This window comes from Dermochelys coriacea, chromosome 8 (assembly GCF_009764565.3).
Source record: "Dermochelys coriacea isolate rDerCor1 chromosome 8, rDerCor1.pri.v4, whole genome shotgun sequence".
Taxonomy (NCBI): domain Eukaryota; kingdom Metazoa; phylum Chordata; order Testudines; family Dermochelyidae; genus Dermochelys; species Dermochelys coriacea.
The window spans coordinates 8130489-8147489 of NC_050075.1; the positions used below are offsets into that span (position 1 = coordinate 8130489).

Below are 17001 nucleotides of genomic sequence, written 5' to 3' on the forward strand. Positions count from 1 at the left end.
TCTGCACCCTCAGACCAGTCACCAGAGCATAGTCAGGGTATCCCGACCACCTCCTTCCACTCCTATGAAAAACTGGTATTACCAGGACTCCCAGAGGTGTGAGCTCGAATAGGCTGAATACTGGGGCCTTTACTCCAACTGAAATTGGTGGTAGTTCTTCTGAACAAACACTTCAGGATTTCATTTAATGAAAAATTAAGCCTAGGTTTTGAGTAGAGGTAAAGCTCAAGAGGTGCAAGCCTCAGGCTGAACTTGGCCAATTCTGTCATAAATTTTTTAAAAAGTTTTATGCTGGAGCCTAGCGGCAAAGGAAACAGCCTCTACCTTCATTAGACACAGCGGAGCTGTTAGTGGTAGGTGGTCTGGTTAATCTGGACTTCCTACACTGGGTTACTCAGTCAAGTGCTTCTTGCTGCAAGGCTTCATGTTGGAGGTGGCAATAGTAAGTGGAGGATATCACATCAATTTGGACATAGCTACCTGCTATTGTTGTGTCAGAACAGAATCTTAATGGAACAAGTGCAACAACATCTTGCATTTCAGCTTGTCAGTCATTGAGGCTCTGGTGTTGGACGTGCTTGGGGCCACTCCCATTGACTACAACAGGACCAGGATTTCATCCATTAGCTTCAATGGAACTATGATGATTTATAGCAGCTAAGGCTCTGGCCTCGTCACTTGACACAGAGACCATGTCTACACTACAAAATTAAGTCAACCTACCTTTCGTTGTCAAACAGCCACTGCAGTAGTTACATTGCCTGTGCATGTCTACATTTTGCTCCTTGTGCCGGCGATGTGCATCCTCACCAGGAGTGCTTGTATCAATTGTACTGTCAGTATGGGGCACTGTGGGAAGGCTCCTGAAAGCCAGTAACAGTTGACAAAAGCAACACAGTGTCTGTGCTGACACTGCATTGACCTCGCTACATCGACTTTGCCTCTATGCTGCTTGAGGAGGTGGAGTTATTAAGTTGGTGTAGCTGGGCAGTTATGTCAGTGGGAGCAAAGTTTAAGTGTAGATGCTTCCATAGTTAGGTTGATGTAAGCTGCCTTGCATCAACCTAACTCAGCAGTGTAGACCAGACCTGACAATCTTATCAACTATCGACTTGTTTCTATTCTCCCTTTTCCTAAGGGAGGGTTACTGAGAAGGTTATAGGCAAAGCAGTTCGGGAGGTACCAGGAACCAGTGGATTTCCCTGGATCTTGTTTGGCTGTGGTAAGACAATAACAACTGCATGTGAAACTCATTTTATCCAAAGAGAAACTTGTGGAAGGTTTATTGTTATCTTACTCTTCCTTGCTTATGTCATAACCCTTCAATGCAGCTGTTATCCATATTAAGCAGATTTACTAACCTCCAACTCTTCCAATTAGATTCCATCTCAATTAACACAACCCTCTTGTTGGCCAATCCAGGTGTTGTACATCCACAGCATCTGTTGTCACTGTATTCTCTCTCTCTGAGGCACATGCACATGAGACCTTTGGGGTAATAAACATTTGGCCTGTTCATGCTCCCCTTAAAGGCAATGGCAGAACACCTGCTGAGTTAAGTCAAAGCAAGACTGGATCCATGGAATCTAAAGGAGCCATATCAGTTTAAAATACAAGCCCAATAAAAATAAAGCTGGAGCTTTACCAGCCATGGAGCTGTACTGATAAACATATATGGGATTTTCAGTAAGAGAAGCTGCTGAATACTAGCTCACAAACAAACAAACAGGGAAATCTATTGCAAAAGCCTCCCCCAAAGAAAAGGGCATCCAAGAAAAACACCAAAGAGAAGATTGATATGTATAGTTTATAAGTGGTTCTACTCTTACAGATATCTATCAAAACCCCCTTCCTTTTTTACCAGCTTTAAAGATCAGACTACCCAAAAGCAGAGGGGGGAAAACATAGGGATATAGACCCAGGGTTCTCAAACTGGGGCTTATGGGTTGCAAGGTTATTATGTGAGGGGTCGTGAGTTGTCAGCCTCCACCCCCAAACCCTGCTTCATTTCCATCATTTATAATAGTGTTTGTTTTTAATGTATAAGGGGGCAGGAGTCGCACTCAGAGGCTTGCTGTGTGAAAGGGGTCACCAGTACAAAAGTTTGAGAACCACTGATATAGGCATTGCCAGACTGGATCAGAAGTGAAATCCATTTTCTCCTGTACCCTCTCTCCCACACTGACCAGTACCAGATTTCTTTTACAGTCTTATTCTACTCCAATATTTTTACCTTTGGGGCTTGGTCCTACACCCTCCCCACAGGATGTAACCCCAGTGGAGTCAAAGGGGTTAATAATGTAAAAGCTGCAGGATGGGGCCCTTAATTATGCAGGAGTAGCAATAAACAGGGATAGCTGGTGCTCTGCCATGCGATTCCCCCGTGAAAACTTGCTCTAGGAAACCTTCAGATGCAAACAATCCTTGGGATGTAAAACATACAAATACACCTATGAATCAATCTACTATGAGTGAAACCCCAAACCAGTGATAACAAAGAGGCAAAGCCTTCTAGGCTACTGCAGAATTGGCCAGTAAACTGATGAAAATGGCAAACAATCCTGAAAAAGTAAACATTTTGTATTTATTCAACTGCTATATTAAAGTCACTTGTAAACATTGGGCCCTAAGGCTCTCTGTATCCATGTGGCAAATTTTTTATGGCAAAAAATGTAACTTATTTTCTTTACATACAAATCACAGTTAATTATTAATTGTTATTTGCATCACAATATCACCCAGAGACTCCTTGCAAGATCAGAGCTCCATTGTGCTAGATGCTCTACTGACTGTCCTTGCACCAAATAATTTACGATCTTAATTTCTTGGTCTGCTCCAAATATATTAGATCCAGGTGAAACTCTGATTTTGATTTGCCTTAGTCCATGTCATCATTTTCTTCAGTTCTGATCTTTGCAATTCCAAATGAATCTGAGACTCAAGTCAAAACACCTGAATTTCACGGGGCTTTGCATGAAAAAGTTACTTGTTTTTCATGCAAAGCCATGGATTAGTTCCAGGGTTGCTCTCAGATGGGACCAGGTTTGCATGAGAGTCACAAACCATTAGACTAACCTTGGTTGACTGGCTTGTTCTCGGTTTTTGATGCAAACATTTTGCACAACTCTACTTGTTGCTGATAAACTGCAAATGGGGAGGAAAATGTGTTGGGGGGGGTGGATGTGTATTTAAATGAGTGTTTAGATTTATGTAATAATACTGAGATTTTTCTAGTGGATGTAGCAGCTAATCAGACTACTTGACCAGAAATTAGACGTGTCCTTCAATTTATAAAGTGTTTGAGATTCATTTTATTGAGATAGGAGCTGACTTGTGCGGCAAAGTGGAGACCCAAAGAAGGTAAGCTTCCCTGCAGAGGAAGTCAAGTTTGGCTTCTTCCAGAGTGTGGCCTAAGTCGCCAAATTGAGATGTGGGCCCAACTTCCCCCGAATGTGCTAGGTGTAGGGATCTGCTGCACGTCTATAGATCCCTGAGTGATGTAAACCCCTTGGGACAAGGAGCGTGTGCGCCCCTCCTCTTGCTGCACAGGGTCTAGCATAATGTCAGGACTCCGATACCCAGAGTTTGGCGCAGTAGGAGGGTCCGAGCGGGGCGTCTTGGGACAGTAACTTGAGCGCATTAGGACCTGGAGGGAGCGTGGCGCTCACTACTCTGTGGGCTGCTGCTAGCGAAGAGTCAAGGGCAAAGAAACGTGGCTGTAGAAGCGGTGGGTGGGGAGGTGTCCCGCAGCCAGAGCTGGCTCCAGGAGGGAGGGGAGCCCCGGGACTGCTCCCAGGGCTAGCTACGGAGCCGGGCTGCGCTGGGTGGCAGCGCCTCTGTCAATCAGCCTGACTTCACTCCCGCACGCCCTGTGTTCTCCGGTGCTGCGCTCCAGCCGCCTCCTGGTGTCTCTGCTTCGCTGCGAGCTCACAGAGCGGCCGCCGCTGCTGCTGGGTGCATGCACCAGGGGACCGGAGCGGGGCTGGGGCGTCCCCGCCGCTTTCGGGGCGGCGGTGCGGAGGACCGGGCGGCGCCGGGCTGCCCTCAGATGGTTTTGGGGAGCGGCGGGGAACTTTAACGCTGGCTCCAAGTGTTGGGCTCGGTCTGCGGTTCAGCTGCAATGGATCCTCCAGCGGCGATCGCCTGTCTGCTGCTCTGCTGTGCGCTCTTCCTGCCCGCGAGCGCCCTGCAGAGCCCCAGGGAGAGAGGTAGGTCCGGGGGGGGGGGGGTGGAGGAAGATGGCTCCGTCCCTCAGCCCCCACCCCGGCTGCCATTCACTTGGCTTAGCCCCCGCTTCCCTGCAGCCTCCCCCTCTGAAGTCCCAGCTAGCTCTCCCTGGGGCTTTCAACTCCCCTTCAACTTATTCTGCTAACACTTTTTGCGAGACTTGCAGTTGCTCCCTGTGCTCTGTTAACCTTTTCCATCTGCCCCTGTTCTGCTGCAGCCAGATCTGTCTCCTCAGGGGAAAGGGACTCTGGCATCTCTGCAGACCCATAGCCACCCTCTGGCAGCCCCAGTGGAAAGAAAGGAGGCTGGGGGAGATCAGTTGAAATCCCAGATCGCACTGGAGAGAGCGTAGTTAGAGACTGGGTGGGAAGTGGGAACCTGGAATGAACTCTGGTTTCAATGTAACACATCTGACAGATCAGAGTTTAGTGTGTCAGTTCCTGGAATTCCATGTGTAGAATAAAACACACAGTAACAGCTTTTTTTCTTCAAACAATATGAATTTAAAAGCTCTAAAAGTCGCCGAGACACTCCCGCTGGTCCCAGCCTGAGTTACCTGAGTTAGCTGTATATTGTGTCTGCTCATCACACGCTTTCAACTTGTTTAGGATTTGATCAACTTCTCCCACAATTGTTGGGTTTTTTTGGGGGGAAAGCTTATTTTCCTTTTAAATTTATGACCTGCAAATGCTGATGATATAAACATTTCGTTCCCCTAACCTGTGTGCGTAGCCTTGGTCAGAGGTCCGTTTAATAGACACTGAAGCCTTCTCAAGGATTGAGCCAGCAGTCCCCAGAAATTCTACATTCTAAGTGATTAATGGCAACAGTCTGAATAGCTCAGCTGTCTCAACTGACTTCAGTTCATAAAACATCTGGAAAGGGGATGCAGGGAGCTTATTTTGTAGGAGAACTTTGCTGTCTTACATTCTCTTATAATTGCACTTTGCTCTATGGTCAGAAAAATGACCTCTACACAGTATGTTTAGCCACACTCATGAATGAAGTAGCTGTGGAGAATGCAGTGACCATCTCCCTTATGTAATTGTCTGATGGGGTAATGGATCATGGACTAATAATTCTAAACCAATTTTTAGTTTTAATACTTTTTTTTTATCTTTAAAGATCCTATTTTGAGGAATATAGAGGAATACAGACTTGTCGTCCCAATCAGCACAGATTCAGAGGGCAGGTTCCTATCTAACCTGGTGTCTGGACCTCCAAGGGGGCGCTTCCGAAGAGATGCTGGGGATTTGCAACATGAAGCTTCAAATGAGCAAATATTTTATAATGTCACTGTTTTTGGAAGAGAGTTTCACTTCAGGCTGAGACTGAACTCTAGGCTGGTTGCCCCTGGAGCAACAATTGAATGGCAAGAGGATTCTAATGAGACTCATATTGAACCACTCCATGGGAATTGCCTATATGTTGGGGATATCACTGATTTGCCTAACGCTTCAGTTGCTATAAGCAACTGTGATGGGCTGGTAAGCTGCTTTGCTATTATACCTAATAATATAATTACTTTACTTAATTTTCCTATAGTATATATATTTTTAAAATGTGTTGAACTTTGTCCTTAAAACTTGTATCTCATGTGCTATGATAACTATGAATTCAAATTAACTGGGTGTTCCTTAACGTAGGGGAGCTGTGTTGTGACAATAGCTTCTTTTACAGGTAGATTGGGAGCAAGTTCAGTCAGAACAGGCACATTCTATTTTAACTATTATAACAGACTGCTAAGTACTGTAACTCAGTAGTGATTTTCATTTGAACTTACTTGAGGTTTTTAACATTTAAAAGAGAGGACCAAGGGGATTTTTAGAAGAGGAGAACATTGCAAACAGATTTGACATATGTTATGCTTTTGTCTTTGATAATAAAACCTGTTCAAAGGATAGGGTCAGACCTTTACAGTTTTATAGATCTTTCACTAGAGCCAATTCTCTAGCCTAATGAAGTGATTTATGAAAAGTAGCAAAAGCGTTAAAGGGTTTCACAAGGAAACTGCTCCATATCATGCATTTTACGTGGCTGGGTATGTGAGAGCTTGTTATGGTTTTCTAATCTGGAACACATGTTCAGTGGCCAAATTATATCTGTTTGTGTCAGACATCTGAAAGACTCACACACTGTGAGTTTAACAGTAATTGCTATGTAGAGCAAACTTTGCTTAAATGACACAGTGACTTTTTTGGGGAGGGGATAGTGAACTTCTAAACTATCCAATAACTTCTTGTAGACTTTTGGGTCTCATATCTTTGTGATTATTTAATTTCTATATAGTTCTCTGCTCTTCTTAATCAACAATTTGACTCAGTTGTAGTTCATTTTTTCTAGGTAGTCATAGAAAGCTATTGGTTTATAGCATCAGAACACGTCTCAAAACTATAAAAGTAAATGAGATGACCTTCCTCTCGCCTCAGTTTTCTTATTTCCATGCCTGTGATTCTTCCCCTCTCTTAACCGTATATGTTCTTATTTCTAGAAGTAGGCTCTAATGTTGCTATATGATGTGGACAGTTTGCTAGGGGCAAAGTTCCTTCAAGAAATACTCTGATGGCACATTTTTTGCATTGTCCCAAGAGCAGACCAGGAAGCAGATGAGGACTTCCTCTTGCTCAGGTGAAGAGTGATTGTGCCAGCCCAATACCTGGTGCAGATTAATCAGTACACAACTGCAACTGCTTTGGCCAGTGCATAGCTGGGGGCAGAGCCACTCCTCACCCACCTGCACCAGTGGGGAAATAGCAGTCTTGTGGAGGTTATTCTTCATGTGTTGGCTACCCACACTGATGCAGGTGCTGATGCAGGGGATAATAGGGAGACCTGTTCCTTCTTACACCCCTGTGCACAAGCATTAGATGGGCCACAATCTGGCTATTAATATTTTAATAGGAAAATATCAGTTGACTAGCAAAGAACTTTGTCAAAGCAAAAGATTAGGAGCCTCTATCCCCATGGTCTTGCACCTTGTGTTGTCGTTTACACCTGTGCACAGTGGGTATATAATATTGCTGTTTGCACAGATGTAAATAACTTCACAAAGTGCAAGAGAGCGGATAATTGGACCCAATGTCTCTAGTGATCAGTAAAGCCACCCTTCACGTAATGCTAGGAATAAATTTAAATAACTAAAAGCTAGAAAACAACAGTAGTTATCCAAAGAATGCTACCTGGTTGTCTAGTAATATCAATTAGTTAAGATAAATTAAACACAGTTGCATTACCAGTTGACTGACTGAACCTTAAAGACTGACTTCTACAGAATAATATTTGAGTCAGTTAAGAGTATGATCTTCAAAGTTCAGGCATTATTTTCACTTCTAGCCTTATGTAAACCTTGTTTGTGGCCAATATGCATGGAATAAATTGATGTGACTCCATTGTACCAACTTGCAACTGCCTGTTGCACTTCATTCACTTAGGCCCAGTTCCTGAAAGCATTTATACATGTGCTTAATTTCAAGCTCACAAATAAAGTGCTTTCAGGACTTGGCCTCGCTTTAGAATAATAGAAATTATTATTACCATATCATTACCCTGGAATACTGATCCAAATGGGATATTTTCAGCTTTTCAAATAAACATCTTGTTTTACTTTTCGTTTGCTTTGTGTCACTGCTTAGTACTGGCTTTGGCATTTAGCTAGCAGCTGGAGACTGTTATCCCGTGACAAAGTTCTACACTAGTGACTAGCTCTTTGTAAATATGTGAAAGAATTAAAAAAATAATAATATAAACTTCAGCCAAATGAGCATCAGCCAAAAGTTAAAAGCAAACGCAGAAAAATGTACATAGGGGGTGACTCAATTCCCATTAAAGTCAATGAAAAGGCTTCTGCTGACTTCCGTGGGTACTGGATTAGATCCTTAGTTACTGAGGTAAATTACCTTAATAGACTACTTACTAAAATTTCAAACTAGGCTGAAATACTGTGGGTTAGTTTCTTATCTGGGTCCATAAGAATGCTGGACAGAACCCAGCATATTAATTATTTCCCCCGTCCATTAGGGAAACTAACATGCTAAAGAAAGAGAGTGTCTAGTGATCTGAAGATAGGAATGAGAGCTAGCAAATTCTAATCTGGCTCTGACGCTGATTTGCTCAAGGCCATATAATGTCTGTGCCTCGATTCATCCACTTCTAAATGGAAAATTTCAGTCTGTAAATTATTTAGGACGGACTATTGCCTATATCTGTTTGTACAATGCCTAGATAACTTAGGTCTTGTAATGCAGAGCAGTACCCACGTATCTTTTTAAAAACTTGGGTGTAAGTGACTTTCCCAAGGTCACACAGAGAGTCTGTGGTGGAGCAGTGAATTGAACTTGGGTCTCTGATTTCTAGGCTAATGCCCTAATCACTGGACCACACTACTACACAGCCTTCTATGGTTCTCACATATGAATCAATTGTTAAGAACCTAAAAGGTTCTAGGTATTCAGGTAGTATGTCTTCTGAATCTGAATCCTTCCCATTCTGTCAAAGGTCGCTTAGGGCACAAACAAGGCCTTGACATCCCTGTCTGTCCTGGGCTGTTCATTGCATGTCCTCTGTGGTGTTCAGTGACATACATTTTCCTTCGCTAAGTACTGTTGAACGACAGAGGGATTCTTGAGATCGCCCCTTTTACGTGTCTCTCAAGCTGCCTAATGGCATGCCTGCCATGGCAGATGTTCTGGCTTCATTCATAACACATCCCAGATATTCCTCCTTCTTTGTTGGATAACTTTGAAGATAAGGGGTTTCTGAACTCTGAATTTATAACAAGCGCCAAGATTTGTCATTCTGTTTAATACCTCATATTTTCCTGAGGCATTTGCTTTCAGAGCCATTTAAATATCTGGACCTTTTGATGGATTTCCAGTTTTCACATCCTTATGTAAAGGTGGAAATAACATTTCAGCTGAAAATTTGTGGTTTGGTCTTAAGTTGTAAATTTTCAGTGACTGAATCTTGTTTAAACTTGTGAATGTAGTTGCTGCTTTGCCAATTCATGACGTTATTTCCTTCTGCGTATGCTTGTTGGCTTGCATATTACTACCAGTATATCTTACATTCCAGTTAATACACATGAAAAGGCTCTCTGCTGCTGCTGGTTTTACCAGAAAGCTGAGGTTATTGGAACTGATATAAATTGCAGCAGTCAATCTGCAAGTGAAGTTGCATTTTATATTGTAGAGGGTTTGGGTTTTTTAAAATCCTCTTATGTGTGATCACTCTAAAAAGTACAATGGTGTGTGTGTATCCAACTCTATATGATTTTTCAGTCAGAACTGAGGGTTGGTTGTTTTTTTGTGGGTCTTCCCACATCTTTCCAAAGTAGAAATCAACAACAACCAGTTTTACTAAGCGCTGGATTTGATGTGAGCCAGAGATGGATGAAGATTTCCAAAGTATGCAAACCAGACATATTTTTCATAGCTGAATTAGTGGAGAATTTTACTTATGAGCTCTGCTGTGAATGTGATTTTTTTTTTTTAACCATGTAAAGAAAGTGTCACTGTAACTTGCCTACTTAAAATAAAAACAACTTGTTCTGTGTTGGGCTACTGAATATCTTCTCTGTTGACTGACTGAATCACCCCCAAAATGGGTATGAGTGTATTCTGAGTTTATACATTCAGTCCCCAGTTCTCCATTCCAGCAAAGCTATGCTCAGTACAGGGTACCTTTATGCTACCCTTGTGCCTCCCCATATTTGGGCCTGCCCTAGTGTAAGAGCAACCTCAAGGCAGCGCTAAAATTCTCAGCTGCCTGTGGCCTCTGTGGTCATTCCAGAAGAAACTATTCTGGCTACATACTTACCCTTGGCATGCCCTGTATGTTAGGGATGCTGCTGGGGCACAATGAAGAGCCAGCTAGTCCCTGGATTAGGGTTATTCTCTGATGGACGGATCCACTCTCTTTACCACCTCTCTTCATTGCTGGAATGGTACAGGCATGCCATAGGGCAGTGAAAAATCAGGCCGATGGCATTCTCTCCTGACTTCCCTCCAAAGGGCCATCTTTATCTCCCCCTGAAAACCAAGGATCTTCTGAAATCTGCTGGCCACCAGGGCCACCTGTATGAAAGACCTGTGACTGCACTGCAGGCTGGTCTTCATGGCTACAGAGCCCTACATAATGACCATCTGCTATGTCACAAGCCTCCTTCCTCTCTGGAGGGTTTTCATTGAATGTTGAGTGAAGAAAGGAAAGTTATTGTTGATGGGGTCAGTGTTTACTGTACACCTGCCCAACCACAGAGCCTCTGCCCAACTACAAGGCCCAATCCCCAGGGAACACCAGTAGTGTTGAAGAAAGAAAGGGAGCATGCCATGGAGCCAGAACTCTTCACTTTATTGCATCCAGATTTGTTACTTGTGGAAAGAGAGGGAAACATACTGACTAACATCAGTACCAATATTTATGGCGGCTGTGAAAGTCTTCAGCAGCATTTGCATGATGCCAACATTGTTGGGTGTAGAATTTCAGTGATTTTGAATATGCCCACCCTTTTTATACTATATTCCTACGTCTATAGGAAACTAGTCAGAGTGTGTACTTAAATACAAACAGACGTGAGATAAACACAGTACAAACAAGGCATGCGACTCCATGTAAGAGGTACAATATGCACACAATCAATGTGAAAGACATCCAAGGTTTTGGATCAGTACAGAATCTAGCTTTGTGATGTATTTTAGTGGATATGCAAATGATGCATGCTGATTAGAATGTTTGGGTTTCTTATACATAAGAAAGAAAAGAATTTGGACTATAGCGAAGTCTTAAATGTTTTAAATATCTCCTGTTCAGTGCCACTGAGAAACACCCAGTGATAAATCCTGAATAACAGGAACCAACTATAATAATTTATTCCATGTCTGGAACACAACAGAAAGCTCAAATGTAACTTTGATGTCCTGCCATCTGTGTAAAGTAAAATTTGGGCAGCTATAAATAATATGTACCCATGATGTTCATTTGTGTTCTGAGATTTAAGAGGAGTGTGTGTATATGTGGATGGTTGGATTTGAAGGGGAGGGCAGGGAACTGAATCTCAAAATGATGAGGGCCAGATCCTTAGCTGGTGTAAATTGACATACTTCTACTGAAGTCAATAACATTATACAAATTTAAAGTAACTGAGGATAGGACCCTGAGTAGAGCCCTGCATGGGACTTTTTTTTTTTTTTTTAAATCCTGCTTCTGTCCCACTCCGCAATATCTGCTCCCTCATTGTTTCTTGCATTTTTATCTCACTCACACCTGCAAAAACCTTAGATCCTGCAAGAGAGACAAACAGATTCCCTGATGCTCCAGAAACAAAAACAAAATTATATATAAACAGAATTCAGACACAATTTTTATCAATGAAAGAATAAAACAAATCTTGCTTAAACCATGTAAAAAAATACTTTAACTCCTGTTGTAATAGACATCAAATATTTCTACCCCTTGCTTAAATTTAAGTATTAAAATCTTTATTTAAAAAAAATTGTTTCCCACAAATTCCTGCAGTCTGGTTGTTTTTGCCCGCCCAATCCCACCTGCAACAAAGTACATTTGCTTCTTGGAGAGAGGTCCCTGTGGGTGCTCCACTCCAGGTGATGGTGTGTTCCTGCACCTTCACTCAGAAAGTTTTGCAGAAGTGCCTGTACGGGTTGCGCATGCTTGGTGCCTGCCTTGTGCGCCGTTGCCGCTCAAAGTATCGTATACTCAACCTGGACTCCCGAGTTCCTTCTCAACTGTCCCTGGCCTGAGACGGAGCTCAGCAGTCCCGTTGAAAACCTGTACTCCCATTCCATCACAGTTTTCCAGTGACGAAGACGAAGGAGTGGAAGGGGTATTCTCCCCTCACCATTCTTCCCCAATTAAGACACCTACTGCTGCTGGACCATTAAGGTCATGGTCTACATACAGTCAGGACATTTGACTTTGGTATGGCCACCTATGGATGGGACTGCCCAGGCCTTTTCCTGGTCACTGGCTGTATTGGAGTCCTTGGGGGTCTTACAGAAGACACCATAGCAAGCACCCCAGCCCACGTAGGGAGGACACCAAATCTCTGCCGCCACCTTCGGCGACATCAGCGGTGGACACACAAGAGGAACCCATGGCAGAGCAGGAAGAGGACACTGCTCCCAACACCTCGCCACTCAACAATAATTCTTCCTCCTCACCAGACGAGGCTATTATGCTGCCTCCACCACCAACCATGGCAGATGACTTTACCCACTTCCAAGACTTGTTTAAAAGAGTAGCTAATGAGTTTAAGATTGCTCTAGAGGAAGTACCTGTAACTCAGCATTAGTTAACAGATATCCTACGGACATCTTCCTCCTCCAAGATAGCATTGCCAATCAATGTGGCTATCATGGAACCTGCCAAAACAGCATAGCAAACTCCAGCCACAATTCCACCAACTTGCAAAAGGGTGTACTGAAAATATTACGATCCCTTGAAGGGATCGGAATTTCTCTTTACACACCCAGCACCCAACTCACTGGTGGTGGAGGCAGCCAACCAAAGGGGCAAACAGCATTTCCACTTCACCCCCTTTGATAAAGAGAGTAAGAGGCTAGACCTGTTTGGCCGCAAAATATATGCCTCATTCACACTTCAATTTAGAGAGTCAAATTATGCGGCATTACTCGCCATATATGACCACAGGAACTATGGAAAATGTATGGACTTTATTAATGACATCTCTGAGGACAAGAGACAACAATTTAAATCTTTGATCTCTGAAGGACAGATGATCGCACATACGGCTCTAGAGGCCTCATTGGATGCAGCTGACACTGCAGCCATATCCACTGCTACTGCTCATGTCATGCGACGGACCTTGTGGTTTAACTCCTCAACATTTCTACAAAAGATGCAGAATACAGCTGAAGTCCTCCTTTTCAATGTAGAAAAATTGTTCGCAGTCAAAACCAATGAGGTGCTGCACATGATGAAAGACTTGAGGGCCACGCTTCAGTCTCTTGGCATCCATACACCTGCCACAAGAAGGAGACAATACAGATATCAACCATATCAGCACCCTAGATACCCAACATACACACAGCGACATCAAAGGCTGTACAAACAACAAAAGCAGCAACGACAGAGACAGAGGTCACAAGCACGATGCCCTCCATCATCAGCGGCATCTCAACCTACTTCTTCTAATAAGCAAATCTGAAGTCTTGGTGGAGAGTCTGGAAGACCTCTCCCACGTACCAGTGCCTACACCATCCACCCAGCTATTTGGAGACCATTACTCCCATTCTACCTGAACTGGGTGACTATCACCATGGACAAATGTGCTCTGGAAGTCATCTGGTTTGGGCTATATCATCCCTTTCCTGTCTATTCCCCCCTACTAACCTCCCCTTACCTGACCCTCTTCAGGGATCCCTCTCACGAACATTTGTTATGCCAAGAGGTAGATCATCTCCTCCAATTGGGGGCAGTGGAGACCATCCCTATACAACACAAGAGAAAGGGGTTTTATTTCCACTACTTTTTAACGCACAAGAAAAATGGAGGATGGCAACCCATTGTCAATCTCAGGCAACTGAAAAAGTTTGTGGAAAAACAAAGGTTCAAGATGGTCACCTTAACAAAAATAATACCAGCGCTGGAGCAGGGGGACTGGTTTTCAGCCCTCGACCTGCAGGATGCTTATTTTCATGTCACAATACACCCTGCACACAGGCGTTTTCTCAGATTTACTTTGGGCACAGACCACTATCAGTACAAGATGCTACGTTTTGGCCTGTCAACAGCATCCTGTGTTTTCGCCGAGATCCTCACCATAGTAATGGTGCATCTGAGAAAGCAGGGAATAATAATTTTTCCTTACCTGGACAACTGTCTCCTGAAGTTGCACATTCAATCAGATGCCGTTCGCTCCACTCAAATGGCGATAGTGTTTACAGAGTCTCAGTCTACAAATAAAGATAAAGAAATCAACAACAGAACCAACTCAACAGTGAGAATTAATTGGCGCATACCTCAACTTGAGGGTGGTGAAGGCATCGCTTCCAAGAGACAGGTTCAAGATGATAAAGACACTCAGATCCATAGTATAGAACAGTTCACAGATCACTGCCCATGAATGCCTAAAACTCTTTGGCCACATGGCAGCATGCACATTTGTGGTCAAAATCGCACACTTGCACATGCACTGCCTGTAAGGATGGCTAGCAACTGTGTACAGACCAAACAAATGCAGAATAAGCATACAATTAACAATGCCCCACAAGGTCAAGGACTCACTAACCTGGTAGACTCACCCACACAACCTGTGCTCTGGGATCCCATTCACACAAGACCCTCAATCACAGATGATCACAACGGATACCTCCCTCATTGGGTGGGGAGCACACATGCAACATTACACAGTACAGGGACTATGGTCCACAACTGAGACAAGTCTACACCATAAACTTACTGGAACTTCATGCCATCCGCAGTGCTTGCATCCACTTCCTGCTGTTCATAAAAAACCAGCACATTAGAGTAATGACCGACAACATTGCTCGCATGCTTTACATAAACAGGCAAGGGGGAAATCAGGTCACCTTTGTTATGCGCCAAGGCTATCAAACTCTGGAACTGGTGTATCCAACACAATATCCATATTTCAGCCTCATAACTACTTGGATGCCAGAACACCTCAGCAGAGGTTTACCCCACGACCATGAAGGGGAATTAAATGATATGATACTGCAATATGTATTCCGAAAGTGGGGTCACCCACCAATACCATTGCTACCCAGAGTGATACAGAAAATAAGGACCGACAAAGCCAGAGTCATGCTAATAGCCCCCACGTAGCCAAGACAACCATGGTACCCTTACATAACGTGGATGTCCACACATGCTCCAGTCACGCTCCCTCTCCACACAGACCTACTGACACAATGGGAGGGAAAAATACAACAGCCGAACATAGAGATGCTTCATCTCAAGGTATGGCTTCTCTATGGCTCTCTAATGATGAGCTAACTTGTTCTGGCCAGGTCCAGAGGGTGCTACTCCACAGTAGAAAACACTTTACATGCAGCACCTACTTATATAAATGGAAGAGATTTACAACATGGTGCACCGCCAGACAAACTGATGCAACATCTGCACCTCTCCCATTGATATTAGACTACCTTCTAGAACTGAAATAATCTTGCCTCTCTCTTAGCTCAGTGAAGGTACACCTGGTGGCCATCACCACTTTTCATGAAAAGATAGACGCTACAATCTTTGCCTACCCCATCACCAACGATTCCTCAGGGGCATTCAAACTCTCTATCCAGACATTAGACACCCACGCTACCTGGGACTTAAACTTAGTGCTAATGGTCTTGACTCGGAAACAGTTTGAACCTTTAGCAGCCTGCTCTTTATTGCACCTGTCCATGAAGATGTCATTCCTAGTAGCGATCACATCAGCGAGACGTGTGGGAGAAATCAGGCGCTCATGGCAGACTGGCCTTATACGATCTTTTTTTTTTTTAAGGGTAAAGTCTCTTTACGTACCCATCCCAAATTCCTACCCAAGGTAGATTTGTCTTTTCACATTAACCAAACTTCCAACTTCCTTTCCTAAACCATACGAGAACTCGCGAAGCCGTGATGCACACCCTGGACATTAAAAGAGCACTGGCTTTCTACCTGGGCAGAACCAAACCATTTAAAGTCTCACCGAAACTCTTTGTATCTATTGCTGAACACTCCAAAGGTACCTACATATCCACGCAGAGACTCTCTAAGTGGATATCTGGATGCATTCATCAACAATTAGGACGCACTCTACTAGATCTGTATCAGCATCCACAGCGTTCCTAAACAACGTTCCCCTTTATAGACCTATGCAACGCTACCGCCTGGGTCTCTGAACACATCTTTGCCAAACATTATGCAATCACTCAAGGCCCTAAAGCAGATACCCAGCTTGGCTGAGCGGTACTATCCAGTTATCTTATCAACTTTGAAGCCCCTACCATCCTAGAGAGCACTACTCTACAGTCACCTGGAGTAAAGCACTCACAGGGACATCTCTCTTGAAGAAGAAAGTTACTCACCTTGTGCAGTAACTAAGGTTCTTTGAGATGTGTCTCTATGCTCAACTACCCATCCCTCCTCCCCTCTACTTTGGAGTTTGATGCAAGCTCTCTGATAGAGAAGGAACTGAGGAGTCTGGGTCGCATGCATGATACTCCAAGCGTGAGGCAGGCACTGCGCATATGTGATCCATACAGGCACTGCTGTAAAACTCTCCAAGCGAAGGCGCAAGTATGCACCATTACCTGGAGTGGGGCACTCACAGGGACATTCATCTCAAAGAACCTTAGTTATTGCACAAGGTTAGTAAACTTCACTTACCCACTCCCATTATTATGGCAGCGGGTCCTGCCGGACTCATGGGATCGCAGTCCTGCTGCAGGTCTCCTGCCCTGAATTTTGTGCTACATCAGTGAACTTCTCTGGTATCCAAGTCTATATGGAACTTTTTTCCTTTTGTGTGCTTTTTTTAATTAAATATCAGATGTCCAGGGACTCTGCAATGTTACTATTAAAATGGTAAGCTATTACAAATAGGGATGTGACAAGTAAACTATTAAGAGCGCTTCTGGCTGCTTCATTCTTCTGCAAACTGCATCGAGTGCCAAGCCCTGCTTGCCTTATTTACATGAGGAGTTGTTGTGTTCAGTAGTACTACTCAAGTGAGCAGGGATTGCTTCTCAGTGTTTCAGACTGGGTCGTATGCTATAACAACCCTCACAAAATATTTGA

The 17001-nt window shown here is 43.7% G+C and overlaps 1 protein-coding gene across 4 annotated transcripts in view; it reads left to right on the top strand.

Annotated features, from left to right (window-relative positions):
• Positions 1-3707: 3707 nt before the first annotated feature.
• Positions 3708-17001, top strand: part of ADAMTS2 (ADAM metallopeptidase with thrombospondin type 1 motif 2) — a 253472-nt gene continuing 240178 nt past the window's right edge. Inside the window, exons 1-2 of one of the 4 annotated variants that reach the window (XR_006283147.1) lie at positions 3708-4208; positions 5353-5714. Coding sequence is in view for 3 of the 4 variants with exons in the window: in XM_038414454.2 (XP_038270382.1) it covers positions 4121-4208; positions 5353-5714 (450 nt within the window). In the remaining variant the exon portion in view is untranslated. The remainder of the gene's footprint in view (positions 4209-5352; positions 5715-17001) is intronic. The other 3 variants (XM_038414454.2, XM_043520282.1, XM_038414455.2) reach the window with 3 other exon arrangements.